The 15,575-nt window shown below is 42.0% G+C and overlaps 1 protein-coding gene across 1 annotated transcript in view; it reads left to right on the top strand.

Moving 5' to 3' along the window:
• Rheb (Ras homolog, mTORC1 binding) overlaps positions 1 to 14,230 on the top strand; it is a 40,798-nt gene extending 26,568 nt beyond the window's left edge. The window contains exons 3-8 of the mRNA XM_034519559.2: positions 1,665 to 1,732; positions 6,995 to 7,077; positions 9,665 to 9,721; positions 9,817 to 9,864; positions 10,355 to 10,436; positions 13,723 to 14,230. Of these exons, the coding sequence (XP_034375450.1) occupies positions 1,665 to 1,732; positions 6,995 to 7,077; positions 9,665 to 9,721; positions 9,817 to 9,864; positions 10,355 to 10,436; positions 13,723 to 13,815 (431 nt within the window). The 3' untranslated portion in view covers positions 13,816 to 14,230. The remainder of the gene's footprint in view (positions 1 to 1,664; positions 1,733 to 6,994; positions 7,078 to 9,664; positions 9,722 to 9,816; positions 9,865 to 10,354; positions 10,437 to 13,722) is intronic.
• Positions 14,231 to 15,575: the final 1,345 nt, after the last annotated feature.

The raw sequence follows: 15,575 nt of genomic DNA, 5'->3' as shown, positions 1-15,575 counted from the left end.
CAGCCATTGGCCACTGTCAACTTTATTTGCTAGTCAGAACCGGCTGGGGGCAGGGACCCTCAGCGTCTCATATGGGATTCTCATGCAATTCCCAAATAACAGAATGCAAGTAATAAACCAAATCCACAAACAATTATTCTCTCCCTTCCCGTTGACTTTCTCAATTTGTTTTGTTTTTCACTAAATACAGTTTCTGCCTGTGCCCATTTTCCTAGACACAATACCAAATTCTGTGGTAGTTATATGGGTTTCCCGTCTTCACTGAGACATGAGCTCAGAGTCAGGGACTGAGAGCATCCTGGGCATGTGGAACAGTGCTACTGGTACAGTGCTACCCAGGAAGTAATCATACCTTGCAACAACTATAGCTGTTTAGTTCTAATTGAGTATAGCTGTTTTCTGTTCACCAGTGTTTCTTACATAATTTTCATTAAGCCCCATGAGTGACTCCTCAAAAGCTCCAACAATATTAGGTGACACCAGGTGAGAAGTCAAAGTAAAACTCTTTTATAGAATAAGATCATTTTTACTATTTTTAATCAGAATTTCACTGTGTAGCTCCAGCAGACCTGGAACTTCCTGTGTAGACCAGGCTGATCATAAATTTACCTGCCTCTGCCTCCCAAATGCTGAGTTTTTAAACATGTGACACTCTACCTAGCTATCAGAGGATTTATATTGGATATTTTCCATCTCAAATTATTCTTGTTCAGTTTTCATCTGGTTTACCTGTTTTCTGAATGTAACCATTTCCAGACAGGCGTCAAGAATATTGTCTTTGTGAACCTGCCCATCACCCTTGCTTGCATTTAGAACAGGGTAACACTAGCTAGTGGGATTCTCTCCCTTACCACCTATGATTCACATGGTATCCTCTGTATTCTTCTTTGTTGCTTAGTTTTCTGGATAGTTTCTATTTGTTGCTTGGGTGGTGAAACACACTGGGGATGACTTTCTGCTGCAGTGGAATAGCTTCTGTTGATGGGCCTGTAGTGTACAGGACAGCTAGCCAGGAGAATGGCTGGAGCCACTAACACAAAAGAAATGTGCTCCACTTTCTTGTTTATGGCTGTGAGTAGCCTCCCTCTGGTGTTTGGAAGCCCATCCCCTTGAAAGGCTGAGACAAATTGCCTGGCTCTTTAAGCTGAGAAACGAATGGTGGTCTCAGCCCAGAACATCTGCTCCATTGTTGCACCATCTCAGTAAAATTGTTGTTTTGTTTCCTTATTTTTTGGTGTACTGAAGCTTCTTAGCACTTAATACTAGCTCTTTGTGCTCTGGCATTAGACTTCCTGTGAATTAGGGAAGATCTTTTGTGGTTTGGTTCATTCTAGACTTGTGGCTTTTCATAGTGTGTTTCACTTGTTCATAGGAGGAAGTGCTCTCCACGGAGCAGTCAGATTGTTTTTATAGGATGTGAATTATTGCCTGACTGCAGCTCCTTTGGAAAGCATTCAAGGTTTCCCCAGCTTGATTCTCATCAGCAATTCTTCGCAGGCTGATGAAGGAAGAAGATACTCTGTACAGTTTGCAGCTTGTTCATTTTTCATTAATAGCAAGTTGTGACAAGCCTATTAGGGACTTAGTTGATCATTTGTCATTGTTCAGACTTTTTTAGTCTAGAGTTAATTTATTTAAACCAGTATTTTATTCTTTCCTTGTAGCATTCACCAAGTTGATCACAGTGAATGGGCAAGAGTATCATCTTCAGCTTGTAGACACAGCGGGGCAGGTAAGCGATCGTCAGAATGTCCTGCAGTGGGTCTGACCATCCTCATAGCAGCAAGGCTATGATGGGTACCGCAGAGTATTAATGTTCTGTCTACCTGCTCTTTTGTGAGACCTGTGGCAGATCTCTGAGGAATTTGGTTTTCTACTTCAGAACTGTTCTAACTGTATATATATATACATATATATACATATATATGTATATACATATATATATATATATATATATATATATATATATATATATATATATATTGTTAGCAGAGTGAGGGTTGACATTCACTACAGAATAATGAAACTTTAATTTTATATTAAAGAATCATATTACTTCCGTCCCTTTGGCCCTCCATAAGGTGCATTTCCTACATTAAGAGAAAAATCAAATATTTCTCAGAGAACTGGCAAGAGAAGTAAAGCTTATTTCATCATGAGGACTTGAGCCAGGAAACACCAGACTGGTTAGATTATGTGATGATCAGATTTAACTGTGGATTTTACTTGATGAATAATTACCAAAGTTAAGCTCTTCCATATCCCTCTGCACAAGAAAGAGAGTCAGGTTAATGGGTGCAGCAGTGATGTATGGAATGCATCGCTGGGCTACGGATGGGGACAGAGGAGAAAGAAGTCAGAACACAGGGAACAGAGGAGCCCTTTTGACAGCTTAGCTGTTTGTTTCCATAGCACCCAGTGCTGCCTTTCCTAGAAACTATTTTGTTAGACTGAATCTGTCCCTATTCGCTGGAGGGCAGGGAGTGTAAAGAGCTGGGCTTCCAGCTCTGACTCTTCCTGGGCCGGCGAGTGCTCTGATCTCTGCAGTGTTGATGAAGGCATTTGTATGGAACCTGGGCATATTGAAATGGACCTAAAATAATGGGGTGTGTCCTGAACTTAGAAATTAATTCCTTCTCTTTTGTTATGAAGTAAGCACAGAAGGAGGGTGTGAAGCAGGAAACAGCTGAACAGAGTGGTTTTAGCAGTTGGGGAAGCCTAGAGTTCTTGTTCTGGAAGCAAATAAACCCTGGCCGTGTGAGACCTTGAGCTTCTAGAGCATTGTGGCATGTGCTTCCCCCACCCCCACCCCCAGCCTGTCAGCAGGGCTCATTAAAACGAGAGATGGTAACAGCCCTTGGCAATGGCATAGACAGCAGACTTCTCTCAGAACTAGTAGGGGAGAATCCCTGACGTAGAAATTGGGTCCAATTTTGCAGGCTTCGTTTTGGTCTTTGTAATTGAATAGACAGTTGATTACCCGAGTTAAAGACAGAGTTAATGTGAGGGACACTGTTACTAATGTTGTTGAGAAACCAGGTTTACATTTAGGCTCCTGGGCAAAGATATTTAGACTAGGACTCTGACACTACCTTTACCCCAGTCTGCTTTTATAGTTTTGGAATCTTTTTAAGCTCCTAGACAGTAGAGGCTAAGTCTGGAGCCCCACTAAGAAGCTTTGAGTTGGGTAGGGCATGGTGGCACATCTTTAACCCTAACATTCAAGAGGTAAAGGCAGATGGATCTCTGTGAGTTTTAGGCTTTGAGTCTCAGCTATTCTTACTTATCCAGTGACCTGGAGACAGAGGATGAGTTTTGCTGTGTTGCTGCTTTCCTGGTATCAGTCTGCACAGGACCATAGGTTGAAATTTCTGTAGACTTTATCCCTCAGACCAGAGGGTGCTCATCCCTGCAGTTGACAGGGACATTTAAGCAGAGCTGGGGAGGAAATGTCTTCCTGTGGCTATCCGAATCAACACAGGTATATTCTTCTAAGGAAGTGCTTTGCTCTAAACATGAACATACAGTTTGGTGGGCATCAAAAAATTTCAAGTGTTTTTAATGGTCTGATAATGTAGGTAATAAAACTGACAGGCTCCTAGCTTGGGGATGATATCTGCTGTGTAGTTCAAAGCAGTACTTGGGTTACCATTGTCATTCTGGTGAGTTCCTTGTTACTGGATAATGCATCCAGAGTTGACTACTGTGAATAATTCTCGCCTTTGCTAATACTAATAGTTTGTAAATGTTTATTGTGTGGTTCACAGCAGCAAAACATGGCATCTCCAGTTGCTACTGTTCTACCCTTACTGCACAGAGAGTGAGTCTCCTACCTCTGCCTTCAGATTGATCAGTTCTAGGGGTTGAGGCTGGTAGTAAATAGTAAAGGCTGGTGATTATAGGCACATTCTTTTTATTTTATACATAGGGGTGTTTTGCCTATATGAATGTCTATGCACCACTTAAATGCACTGCACACAGAGGCCAGAAGAGGACATTGGATATGCTGGAACTGGGTTTTCAGATAGTTGTGAGTTGCTTGAGAGGCTGAGACAGGAAGATCACTAGAGTTAAGGATCAGCCTGAAAAGTACAAGTCCATATCTCAAAATCATCATCATCATCTAATAAATTTCTATAGTAGTCTGCATGTCTTAGAAAAAATATACACCATAAATACTCATAATAAATTGTAAGTACTTTTTACTTTGTAGTTTATATCAGAACAAACATGAGCATATGTCACTTAATTACAAGGGTACATTCTGAAAAGTAGGACTTTAGGAGGTTTCACCATTGTTGTCAAGGTTATGTATGGGGGCTAGAGAGATGGCTTAGTACTTAAGAGCAGTTATTGCTCCTCAGAAGATCTGAATTCTGTGGCCACACTGGATGGCTCACAATGCCTGTAACTCCTGTCCCAGGAGATCACCCTCTTCTGGCCTCTGCAGGCACCTGCACACATGTGATACATTTAAACTCATGTGGGCACACAAACATACACAAAAATAATAAATCAACCTTTTTTTTTTTTTTTTTAAAGAATTAACCTATCTAGCAGGACATAGGTGGTACACACCACACCTGTAATCCCAGCACTCTGGAGGCTGAAGCAGGATAATGAACCTTGCCTCCAAATAAATAAATGTGTTGTCAGATAGTGGTGGCAGCACCTTTAATCCCAGAACTCCAGAGGCAAAGGCAGGTGGATCTCTGTCAGTTTGAGGCCAGCCAGGAATACCCAGAGAAACCTTGTCTTAGAAAACCAAAATAGGCCGGGCAGTGGGAGGCAGAGGCAGGCAGACTTCTGAGTTCGAGGCCAGCCTGGTCTACAGAGTGAGTTCCAGGACAGCCAGGGCTACACAGAGAAACCCTGTCTCAAAAAAAAAAAAAAAAAAAGAAAAGAAAAAGAAAAAAGAAAAGAAAACCAAAATAATAATAAAATAAATGTGTATGTAGTACATACACCACTTGTTAAACCTCCAGGACTAATATAGACAGCGCAGTGCACTGTGCTGCAATGCTAAGATCCCGGTTCAGTTGTAGTTTCATGGGACCACCGTTATCCTGTGATTCATTGTTGGCCAGATCATCACTACAGTACACTACATGACTATTATTGTGGTTTAATTGCCCAGCTGAAGAGAATAAGGAATGTGGTTAATATAACTTGCTTAGTTTAAGTTTGCATGAAACATTTGGGTTGGCCTAATTTTGAGGTGAGATATTTTAGTAAATCTAAACTATAAGCCATGCCTGGCTGGCACAAGCCTATACTCTTGACCCTAAAGAAGAAGCTGGAAGATCAGGAGTTCAAATTAATCCTTGGTAACATAGCATGTTTGAGTGAAGCCAGCCTAGGTTACATCGAAACCCTGTCTCAAAAAAAAAAAAAAAAAAAAAAAAAAAAGAGCTTTAGAAAAATATTTTAAAACTATAGATAGATTCATTTGACAGTTTTATAATGCAACCAACTTAATCATTAAAAATTGTGCTTTTTGGGGCTGGAGAGATGGCTCAGTGGTTAAGAGCACTGACTGCTCTTCCAGAGGTCCTGAGTTCAGTTCCCAGCAACCTCATGGTGGCTTACAACTATCTGTAATGGGATCTGATGCCCTCTTCTGGTATTGTCTGAAGACATCAACAACAGCATACTCATATACATAAAATAAATAAATAAAAATTTTTTAAAAAGTTTTGCTTTACCAGGCTGTGGTGGCACACACTTTTAATTCCAGTACTCAGGAGGCAGAGGACAACCAGGGCTACACAGAAAAACTGTTTTTGAACCCCCCTAAAAAATTGTGCTTTAAATATATATAGCTTAAAAATTAAACTTTACTAGAATATAATAAATAATAAAACTTAATTAAGGCATAACACTCTATTATACCATTACAGTATACAATGAACATGTAAATACAGTATTGTATTATTTTTCTTTTTATCAAAAAAAAAGCGGTTTATACCACAGAACTCATTTCATAAGCACATAGCCCCTGGTGACGTGGCAGGCAGCTGTAGGCTATATCATAATTTTTGGCTTATTATGTTGTCAGCATTACTTCTACAGTGGTGCTGCTGTGAACATCCTGGTTTATCATTGTAGCTGTTGACTAGTATGTATGGAAGGAAGTCTTGTGTGTCAGTATGTGGGTTAGCAGGTGTGGATACAGGTAAGGACTAGAGGTTGGTGGTGTGTGTCTTCCTCAATTGCCCTTGACTTTGTCCTTTTAGACGAGCTCTCTTACTGAACCTTCAGCTCTGGATTTGATGTGACAGACTGGCCAGTAAGCCAGTGATCTGCCTGTCTGCACACACAGGCCAGCACTGGTTACTCTTCCACACTGGCTTTTGGGAATCTTATCTCAGTTCCTTATGCTTTACAAGGCAGGCACTTTGCTAGCCAAGCCATTTTTATCTTTAAATCTTTGAATCCTGTATAGAGTACAATTTTGCTGACATACAAATTAAGAGGTCACACTGAATCCCTAAAAGGCCCTATACTTGTATTTGCACATTTTGTGTTACTTTTTATCTTTGCTGTTTTAAGAGTACTGTTACTTTGTACCTCATTCCCATGTTTTTTTTACATTTTTCCAATCAATTCATTCATGAGCCAGCACAAGCTAATTACTGTAGCTTTTTGGGTTCATTCAAATGCCTGCAGGATTGTTTCTTTCATTAAAAAGACATTTTTATTAGTCTGTTCACATGTTATTCTAGAATTAATTATTAACGGTCCCATGACTCTGCATATTTTCATTTAAGACCTTGACACAGTCTTTTGGGAATGTTAAAATTTTCTTCATACATCAAACACACCCCTAACACTCTTTTTTTTTTTTCCAGGCAGGTTCTTATATAGCTCTATCCAGCATAAAACTTTTTTCTTTGATTTAGTCTCTTTAAGTAATACATGGAAAACTTGGGATAAAGATTGTTTACTCTGCTTTATGAAGACTACTCAAATGTAATTAATTTTTTCCCCACAGGATGAATATTCCATTTTTCCTCAGACATACTCCATAGATATTAATGGTTATATTCTTGTGTATTCTGTTACATCAATCAAAAGGTAAGACTCTAGCAGCTTGCTTGAGTTTTTACTATACATAGACCCTTTTAAAAGATTGTGCTAGAATTAATAGTAACAGAATCGGTTACTACACTAGATGTTTTCAGTGATTTTTCTTGTGAAGTAATCAGTTTATTATAGGGAATAAAATCCTCAATAATTTCTGTCACAGTGATAGAATAAAATCCATTTTCTTACGTGGTCCTGCCTAGGTGGTAACTGAATGTGAGCTGTAGATGGGAAATAGTGAATTGGTTTTATGTTTTGTGTATTTTACTGTATTAATATGGAATTGACTTATCAATATAATTTAGGGACTTGAGTTTGTTTGAATGTTTTGTCCTGTGGATTTATGAAGCATGAACTTTGAATAATAAGGTTTCACTGACTAAAATACAGCCACTGCTTCGTTAATGAAAATTGATTCTGGCTCCTTTAAGCAACACATTTGTTACCAGGGATGGCATCTATTGTCACAAAAAGGAGTGGTCTTGCAGCAGACAGAACAGATGTGGCTGAATATGTAAGGGGAACTCATGACAATGGAAGCAGCTTGTCTTTGAAGATTCACAGAAATACCAGTGTTGGTAGAAGTTTGATGGCTATCTGACATCTTTTCAGTGTGTGGAATGCCAGTCTGTCACCCTGTCTGCTTTTTAATGATGTGTTACTGATGCTGGGGAGATGGCTCTATTGATAAAGTATTTTTAACTGTCCATGTATGAGAACCTGAGTTTGGATCCACAACACCCATGTAAAAGCCAAGCATGCTAGCATGTGCCTATAATCTCTACTTCAAGATAGAAGAACCCCTGGGGCTTGCTAGCCAGCCAGTCTAGCCAATCAGCAAGCCCTGATTCAGTTCAGTTCAGTAAGACCCTGTCTCAAAGAATCAGAGTGACTAATGAAGGCACCTTAGGTCAACCATACTGCCTACTCACCCATGCACACATAAAGAAGACAATTATAAGACAGCCCACCACTGACTGTTTACTTAAGGGAACCTTTCTTCAGATGCCTTGTTTCTCACCTCTGTAGAGAAAAACTAGACACACAATTGCTAACGGAACTTGCCCAGGGTTGCATAGGCATATGTGACAGTCAAGGCCAGCTCTCTAGTTGTGCTTGACCTCAGTGCTGGAATTGTTCCATCCTTGCTACATGTGGCTGCTCAGATCAGCTCAAATTTAACAAAATGTAAAGTTCAGTTCCTTACTGACCCTAGCTAGCTACATTTCAACTGCTCAGTTAGCCTTATGGGGCGGTGTCTAGGTTCTTAATCACTGCATACTGTTGGTAACAGAAATTTGGCTCCTCCTCTATGTGTGTGCCTGCCTGCCTGCCTGCATCCATGGCAGGGGACTCATACCTTGAAGTATTGATGTATAACTGGAAACCAGGTACTCTGGCAACTCTGAACAGACAGACCCTTTGTTGCTAGTCCCTGCTTATACCTGAGTTGAAACAAACCCGGCCAGCTCCATGATCCTGGAAACCAGTTGGAGAAATGTAGAAATAGCTTTAGGGATACCCAAGAAGATACTATAAAATTGCACTAATCTGTGTTTTGTGTTTTAGTTTTGTTTTGTTTACTTTTTCTTTCACTAAATCATTAAACCATTTTTTTTCACTCTACTGTTTGGGACTTTTGTTTGTTTGTTTCTTTTAAGCAGTGTCTTACTATGTAGCTCTGACACTCCTGAAACACACTGTATAGACCAGTGTAGCTTCAGACTCACAGATTCACCTTCCTCTGCCTCATGAGTGCTGGGATTAAAGGCATGCTGCCATGCCCATCTGATAAATGGTCTCACTATGTAGTCCTGGCTGTCCTGAAATTTATATGTAGACCAGGCTAGCCTCAAACTCACCTGCCTCTGCCTCCCAAGAGCTAGGTTTAAAGGCGACCACAGAAAGGAGTGGAAGGCTGCCAGGTTCTAGGCAGCTTCACAAGTAATGCAGTGCTGGTTGATGCTCACACCAGGCTGATGGGAATGGCTTGAGTCCATTAGCCAGTGGTCAGAGGTATAAAGGATCCCACTGTTGCCAGTTTTTAGGTTAATCTTTGTGACATGTTCAGTGATGGTCTGCACATGGATGATAGTAAAAAATCAAGGGTTTGGCATCACCCAATGAAAAGGAAGTGGGGCCAGTTGTGGTGTCAGATGTGTCTCTAATCCCAGCACTGTGGAGATAGGGGCAGACAGAATTGGCCAATCCAGCCAGGGCTATGCCTTCAGACTGCGCCCCCCCCCCTTTTTTTTTTTTTAAAAAAGAGGGAGAACAGGGCTGACATCACTAGGGCATACCACCCCAGAAAACGTACTTCAGATTAGCATTTAAACATTCTGTTCTTTGATAGATGAAGTTTGAGGGTACAGTAGTTATTGTGGTTTGTCAGCCCAGTGCTAGACTTTAAGTAAGACTTGGAGTAGTCACAATACAGATCCGAGTGTCATATGTGAAGAGAGTTAATAATTCTTTGTTCAAGTTAAACATGATGAATCTGTGGTATATTTTTTTGTACTGTAAATGTAAGTTTTTAAATTTCTCCGTTAAAATGATGTTGCATGTTTTTGTCTTGCAGTTTTGAAGTAATTAAAGTTATCCATGGAAAGTTGTTGGATATGGTGGGGAAAGTGCAGTAAGTAGCAATCTCTCTTGTCTAGAAGTGTGTTAGCATCTCCTCAGGTGGAAAGGCTGGGTCTCACTCACCTCTCTCATGTTCTCTCCTCATAGGATACCTATTATGTTGGTTGGAAATAAGAAAGACCTGCATATGGAAAGGTATGTCTCTCTTAAGCCCAAGAAGATTTAGTCACCAAAATGCCATAAATTCTGTTCTCGTGGTTGCCATTATGTACAGCAGGAACAATATGCAGTGTAAATGCCACACTTGTTCAGAACAAGGAGCAAACTGGGAAATTCTCTTGGGGTTAGTTACCATGACAGGTATTACTGTTTTCACGCAGGAACATCATGTCCAAAGAGCTGAGAATAGCTTGGCTGCTTGATGCTCAGGTCAACTATGGCCCTGAGTTGCCTAAAACCTGGCTGTGACCAGCAGATGGAGGTTGACACTGAGTGGTAGAGAGCAGTCACGTTTCTGGACCTGCAAGACTTGTCCATTCTGTTCCAGCCATGCAGAGTTAAGTGCTCCTGCATTGCTTCCTGATAATGTAGAGCACATGGCTCTGCTTGTAGGAAAGTTGTATCTAAATTAGTCACAGGCTTTTAAATGACAGAAGAAAGAATCAGAACTTTGTTCTTCCTTTAGGGTGATCAGTTATGAAGAGGGAAAGGCTTTGGCAGAATCTTGGAATGCAGCTTTTTTGGAATCTTCTGCTAAAGAAAATCAGGTATGCAGTTTCTAAAATTAACTTTATGTCATTCTCATTAGTTACAAGCATATATTCCTTCAGTCGACATTATCTGTCATTTTTAATGCTGCTTATTTAACTTTTATTTAACCTTCTGCCATTTCTAACACCGACTTTGGAGTGTTTTGGAAAGATACTAATTTCTAAGTTTTGTAAATACTCTGCTAGGCCTAGAAGGGCATATGTGCTCCTGTGGCTGTGTCCACAGGTGGGAACAGAAATAAGATGCAGACAAGGAGACTTAACTGTATAACTATGTTCCTTTTCAGTACAGAGTGGGTCAGATGCATGGTTTTGGTTTTTATAAATGATCCCTTTTATTGTAAGTAATACACCAGCCTAGCTGTTGGCTCTTTTGCACAATCCACAGTTCAGACACAGAGCTGGGCGAGTGGGAGGAGCAGGAAGGTGAGCAGCGTGCACCTGACCCAGGCCTGTAGGCCCTTCCATGTGGACTTGGTAAAGGCAGATAAACCCCATGGAATGAAGAATAGATGGGGTATAGCATCTTTGCACAGCAGGCAGGGGGCTGTTAGGAGACTGTCCTGCAGAATCTTTGGGCTTAGGCCATCCTAGGATGGATTTACCAGTAAGAAAAGAATAAGTAGACAGCTTGGTCCTGAGGATGCTGAGCATGTCCACAGTTTTTGGCACAAAGGGGGGTATTTTTTTCTTTGGATTGCAGGATTTGTTGGCTTACTTTTAAATTCATTTTAGAAACCTTCCCTATGAAGTAAGACACCCGCCCCCCATGGGGACCGGAGGACAGGGAGTTGGCTCTGTAAGAGTATGAACCTGTGACAAACCAGCAGAGTCATCTGACAACTTGTCAGCCCACCAGGCTCTATTTTCTCTTGGGATTGCATGGTTATTTTAATGCAGAAATTATTGAGTGTTCTTTTGTTCCCAGTTTCAGCCCTCTGACTGTCCCTTTAAGGGGTGTGTCATCTCTGTACTAGAGAGTGTCACTGAACTGCTGCTGCTTTTTATTCATAGCTTCAGTTTAAACTTGTTCTTCTGCCCAGACCTGTTGTATCCACACTGCTCTGATTCCTCCATCCCCTTACTTTCTTCCCTTCTGCCTGACGTTCCTTGGGCTGCAGACCTCACACACGTTAGCCTCCTCTAGAGCATGCTCAAGTCCTTAGCATGTGGCAGTCTGTGCTCTGTCTGTTTTCCAGTCACTGCACACAGACTTCTGCTTCTTTAAGCACAGGGGACACATCACTTAAGCTTAAATGTCCTTCCCCTGTTGTCTCCTTCCAGCCTCTGTAGTTTATAGTATTTAAGTTTCATTGTGGGGCCTGTTTGACCCACCACTAAAATGGCTTTACCACTCTGAGGAAAGTCGAGGCTCACGGGGTAGGTAGCTGCACTTATCAAGGCCAAGGAGCCTAGAATCTAGTCTGCCCAACCCTTTCTGTGCTGCACTGCCTTTCCCATGAGGAAATTCCTCAGCCTCAAGGTCTACACTCAGGTTTCACTCCTCCTGGGCCCCTCGTTAATCCATCCAGCTGAATTGAATGGTCCTGTCTTCCCTCTCAAGCACTCAGTGATATCTGAGGTGGGCTCACCCAACCTTTATGCCCTCCTGTTGATCTGTCCATTTCCAGCTCAGATGTTGGGGTCCTCTGTCTGAATCAGCTCAGCTGGAGAACAGACCATGAAGTCCAGATAGCAGGAGAGGAGACTGGCACTGATGGTGCCTGCACTGTTAATTGAATTAGATATTATTGCTTGTCTCCTCTGTTCTCAAAAGGATCTGTTGAACTATCTCATTTTAGAAATAAGAAAATTAAATCTAAACTTATGGTATAGGCAGTAGAACCAGGTAAGTAGAAGCAGGTAAACTAAGCTGGTTGGCCTTACTCTTTGAAGAGTAAGAGCGTTATCCTGGCTTGTAGATGATAGACTTAACCACGGAGCGGGATGGAAGCAGAGGGCATGAGTGGGTGTGGTGGCTAACATGGTGTTCTCCTGTGAAGGCAGCTTCTGTTTTCCGGTGAATTATAGAACAAGTGATGACCATGAGCCAGAGTCAGTGAGATGGGAGGGCCAAAGGCTCAGGCCTCTCTGTGAGATAAGCTAGAGGGCTGGAGCTAGGTAAGCTGATCCAGACCAAGGATCCCCATCATGCTCCTACGACAGGACAGAGTGAGGAGCTGCAGCACAGCTCCCCTGGGCTGAGCAGTGCTGACATGCTGATGATGCTTGCTGAGTAAGTGGGTTCAGTACCCTGAGACCAAAAGCGGACTAGAGAAGAGAACAGTGGTTAGCCTTAGGACAGGAGGATTATCAAAGGAGTCAGACACCAGCTCTGTCAGATAAAGAACTGTGGTGGGACACATAAAATAGATACTAGAGTGAGTTGACTCCTGATTATGAGGTGGCCTGAGCCAGGTCCTGCCTCTAAAAACAATAGCTTTTAGATTCCATGATCATTGTTTGTTTGTTCGTTTGTTTGTTTGTTTGTTTGTTTGTCGAGACAGGGTTTCTTTATGTAGCCCTGGCTGACCTGGAACTCACTCTGTAGACCAGGCTGGCCTCAAACTCAGAAATCCTCCTGCCTCTGCCTCCCAAGTGCTGGGATTAAAGGCATGCGCCACCACTGCCTGGCAATAGTTCTTGTATTTAAAGGACAGAGGCTGACAGTCTCATCACCTTTCAGAAACAGGATCTTCCTAAAGTTGCCAGAGGAGTTTGACTACAGGACTAAGATTGGAGTGACAGTCACTAGAGAAGAGGAGACCAAGACTGGGAGGAATGGGGTTTACTAGGAACTTGGCTAGCCAGGCTTGTAATTGGTGGCATGGTGCACAAGAGGACTAACAGTGGGTAATGGGGGGCTTGCAGCATCTGTAGCCCAGAGAAACAGAAAACATAGGCAAACTGGAAGCTTGGGGGACACAGACAGAAGGGTGGGTCTGCAGGAGCAGGAAGGACAAGAAGAGCACCCCCTGTTGGAGGCCTGGGGTACCAGAAGTCCTAGGAGAAGGGAACCTTTTAGATGCTGCAGGGAAAATGAAGCCAGAGTAGAACTAGGCCCCAATATCCAGAGAGCATAATGGGAGAGTATAGGGCAGAGCAGAGTGAAGCTAGTTGCTGTGACAAAGGCCCTGGGGCTTATAGGGCTTCTAGGAGCCTTCCAGCCCCCATATGGCCCTGAAGAACAGATGGGTACCTCCTCAGTCTTGTTGGTCATGAACAGCTAGCTACCAGAGTCTGCTGAGAACTAATCCTGTCACTGTTCTTAACTTCTCTTCAGACTGCTGTTGATGTTTTTAAAAGGATAATTTTGGAAGCAGAAAAGATTGATGGAGCAGCTTCACAAGGGAAGTCTTCGTGCTCAGTAATGTGACAATTCTGCTGCAGAACCTTCGGACACTGGGAATATATTCCACCTGAGGAAGCAAACTGCCCATCATCCTTGAAGATAAAACTATGCTTCTGTTTTCTTCTGTTAACCTGAAAGATGTCATTTGGGTCAGAGGTCCTCCCCTTTCAGATTATGTTAACGTCTGACTCTGTCCAAATGAGTTCACTTCCATTTTCAAATTTTAAACAATCATATTTTCAATTTATATATTGTATTTCTTAATATTATGACCAAGAATTTTATCGGCATTAATTTTTCAGTGTAGTTTGTTGTTTAAAATAATGTAATCATCAAAATGATACACATGTTACACTACTATTAACTAGGCTTCAATATATCAGTGTTTATTTCATTGTGTTAAATGTATACTTGTAAATAAAATAGCTGCAAACCTTAATTGTTTGTGCTGCTTGATGTGGATTTTACACCAGTTACCATGTTGGGATAGGGCAGGTGGTGCACATCGTTTGTTTGTTTTTGTTTTGTTTGCTTTTTTGAGACAGAGTTTCTCTGTAACAGCACTGGCTGTCCTGGAACTCAAGAGATCCGCCTGCCTCTAAAGTTCTGGGATTGAAGGCGTGGGCCACTGATGCCTGGATATACAGTGTTCCCTGATTCTGTTAATCCCAGCTCTTTTCCCCAGAAAAATCCCAAGTCTTTTCCTCAGACCCATGCTATACCTCCATGTTCTCTCCCATGTCTAGTTATTATTGCCTCCTGTTGCAATGTTAGCTCATCTTGTTGTCTTCATCTTCTGTGGTAACTGTTGCTACATTGAGTTTGTGAGTGCAGCAGCCATCTCCCACCTAGTAGACAGTATCTCACAGTTCCTGTGTTCTTTCTGCCCCCTTTCCCACTGTTTTCCCTGAGCCTTTGCAGGGAAGGTGAGCTTGCTTTGTAAATGGAGCCCCTTCCCAGTTAAAATTTCACTGAGCCATTTCTAATACCAAGCAATTGCTACAGCCGACGTAATGAAGTACATATCTTTTAAAGAATGATGACCAGGCCTACAGGCGCTGCCCCAGGAGTGCGAGGTGATGGATTCCTTTCTCTTCCATCTACCATTGTGGCCAGTAAATATTGTCACAAATGAGCTGTCTTGCAGGGACTGAGATGACTCAGTTGAGAAAGTGTTTGCAAATATGAGGACCTAAGATCAGAGTCCCAGTATTTAAAAAAAGCCCTTACTGGGGAGGTGAGACATGAGACTTCCTGGAGCTTGCTGTCAGCCACTCTAGCTAAATTGGGCAGCTTTAGATACTGTGTCATAAAAGGTAATGTTTATCTTGGTGGCACATGAAAGTAATCTTAGATTCATTGAGCTACAGGAAGCACAAATGTAAAACTATGTTTAAAAGTATTTTACAGCTCAAAATTGAATCTCACAGTACAAGTAAAATCCTATTATAAGGTAAGATTCACATGGAATTTTGCTAAAGCATCCATCTGCACTGCATTCCCCAGTCTGGCATTTCTTGACCGGTTACCTCCATAGGCTTTCCTAAAAGATGGTACTAGCCTCACAGCCCCAGGCACCTCTGTGTTTCCTGCTGTCTTCCCAGCCACATCCACACATCCAGCTGCTGTGTGAGTCTTCGGGTTTCCTGGTGTCTACCAGTGACTTGGCCCACTAGTCTTGCCTGTTCTATTAAGCCTCTCACTGGGCCTTTCTTCTGCCCTCATTTTATGTGCTCATAGCTTTAACTGGGATGCCTTTGAGGCAGGAGGATCAGATCTGAGGT

The sequence above is a fragment of the Arvicanthis niloticus genome, chromosome 15 (assembly GCF_011762505.2).
Source record: "Arvicanthis niloticus isolate mArvNil1 chromosome 15, mArvNil1.pat.X, whole genome shotgun sequence".
Taxonomy (NCBI): Eukaryota; Metazoa; Chordata; class Mammalia; order Rodentia; family Muridae; genus Arvicanthis; species Arvicanthis niloticus.
The sequence above is the reverse complement of the archived record's forward strand: the minus strand, read 5'-3'. Positions and strand labels throughout refer to the sequence as shown.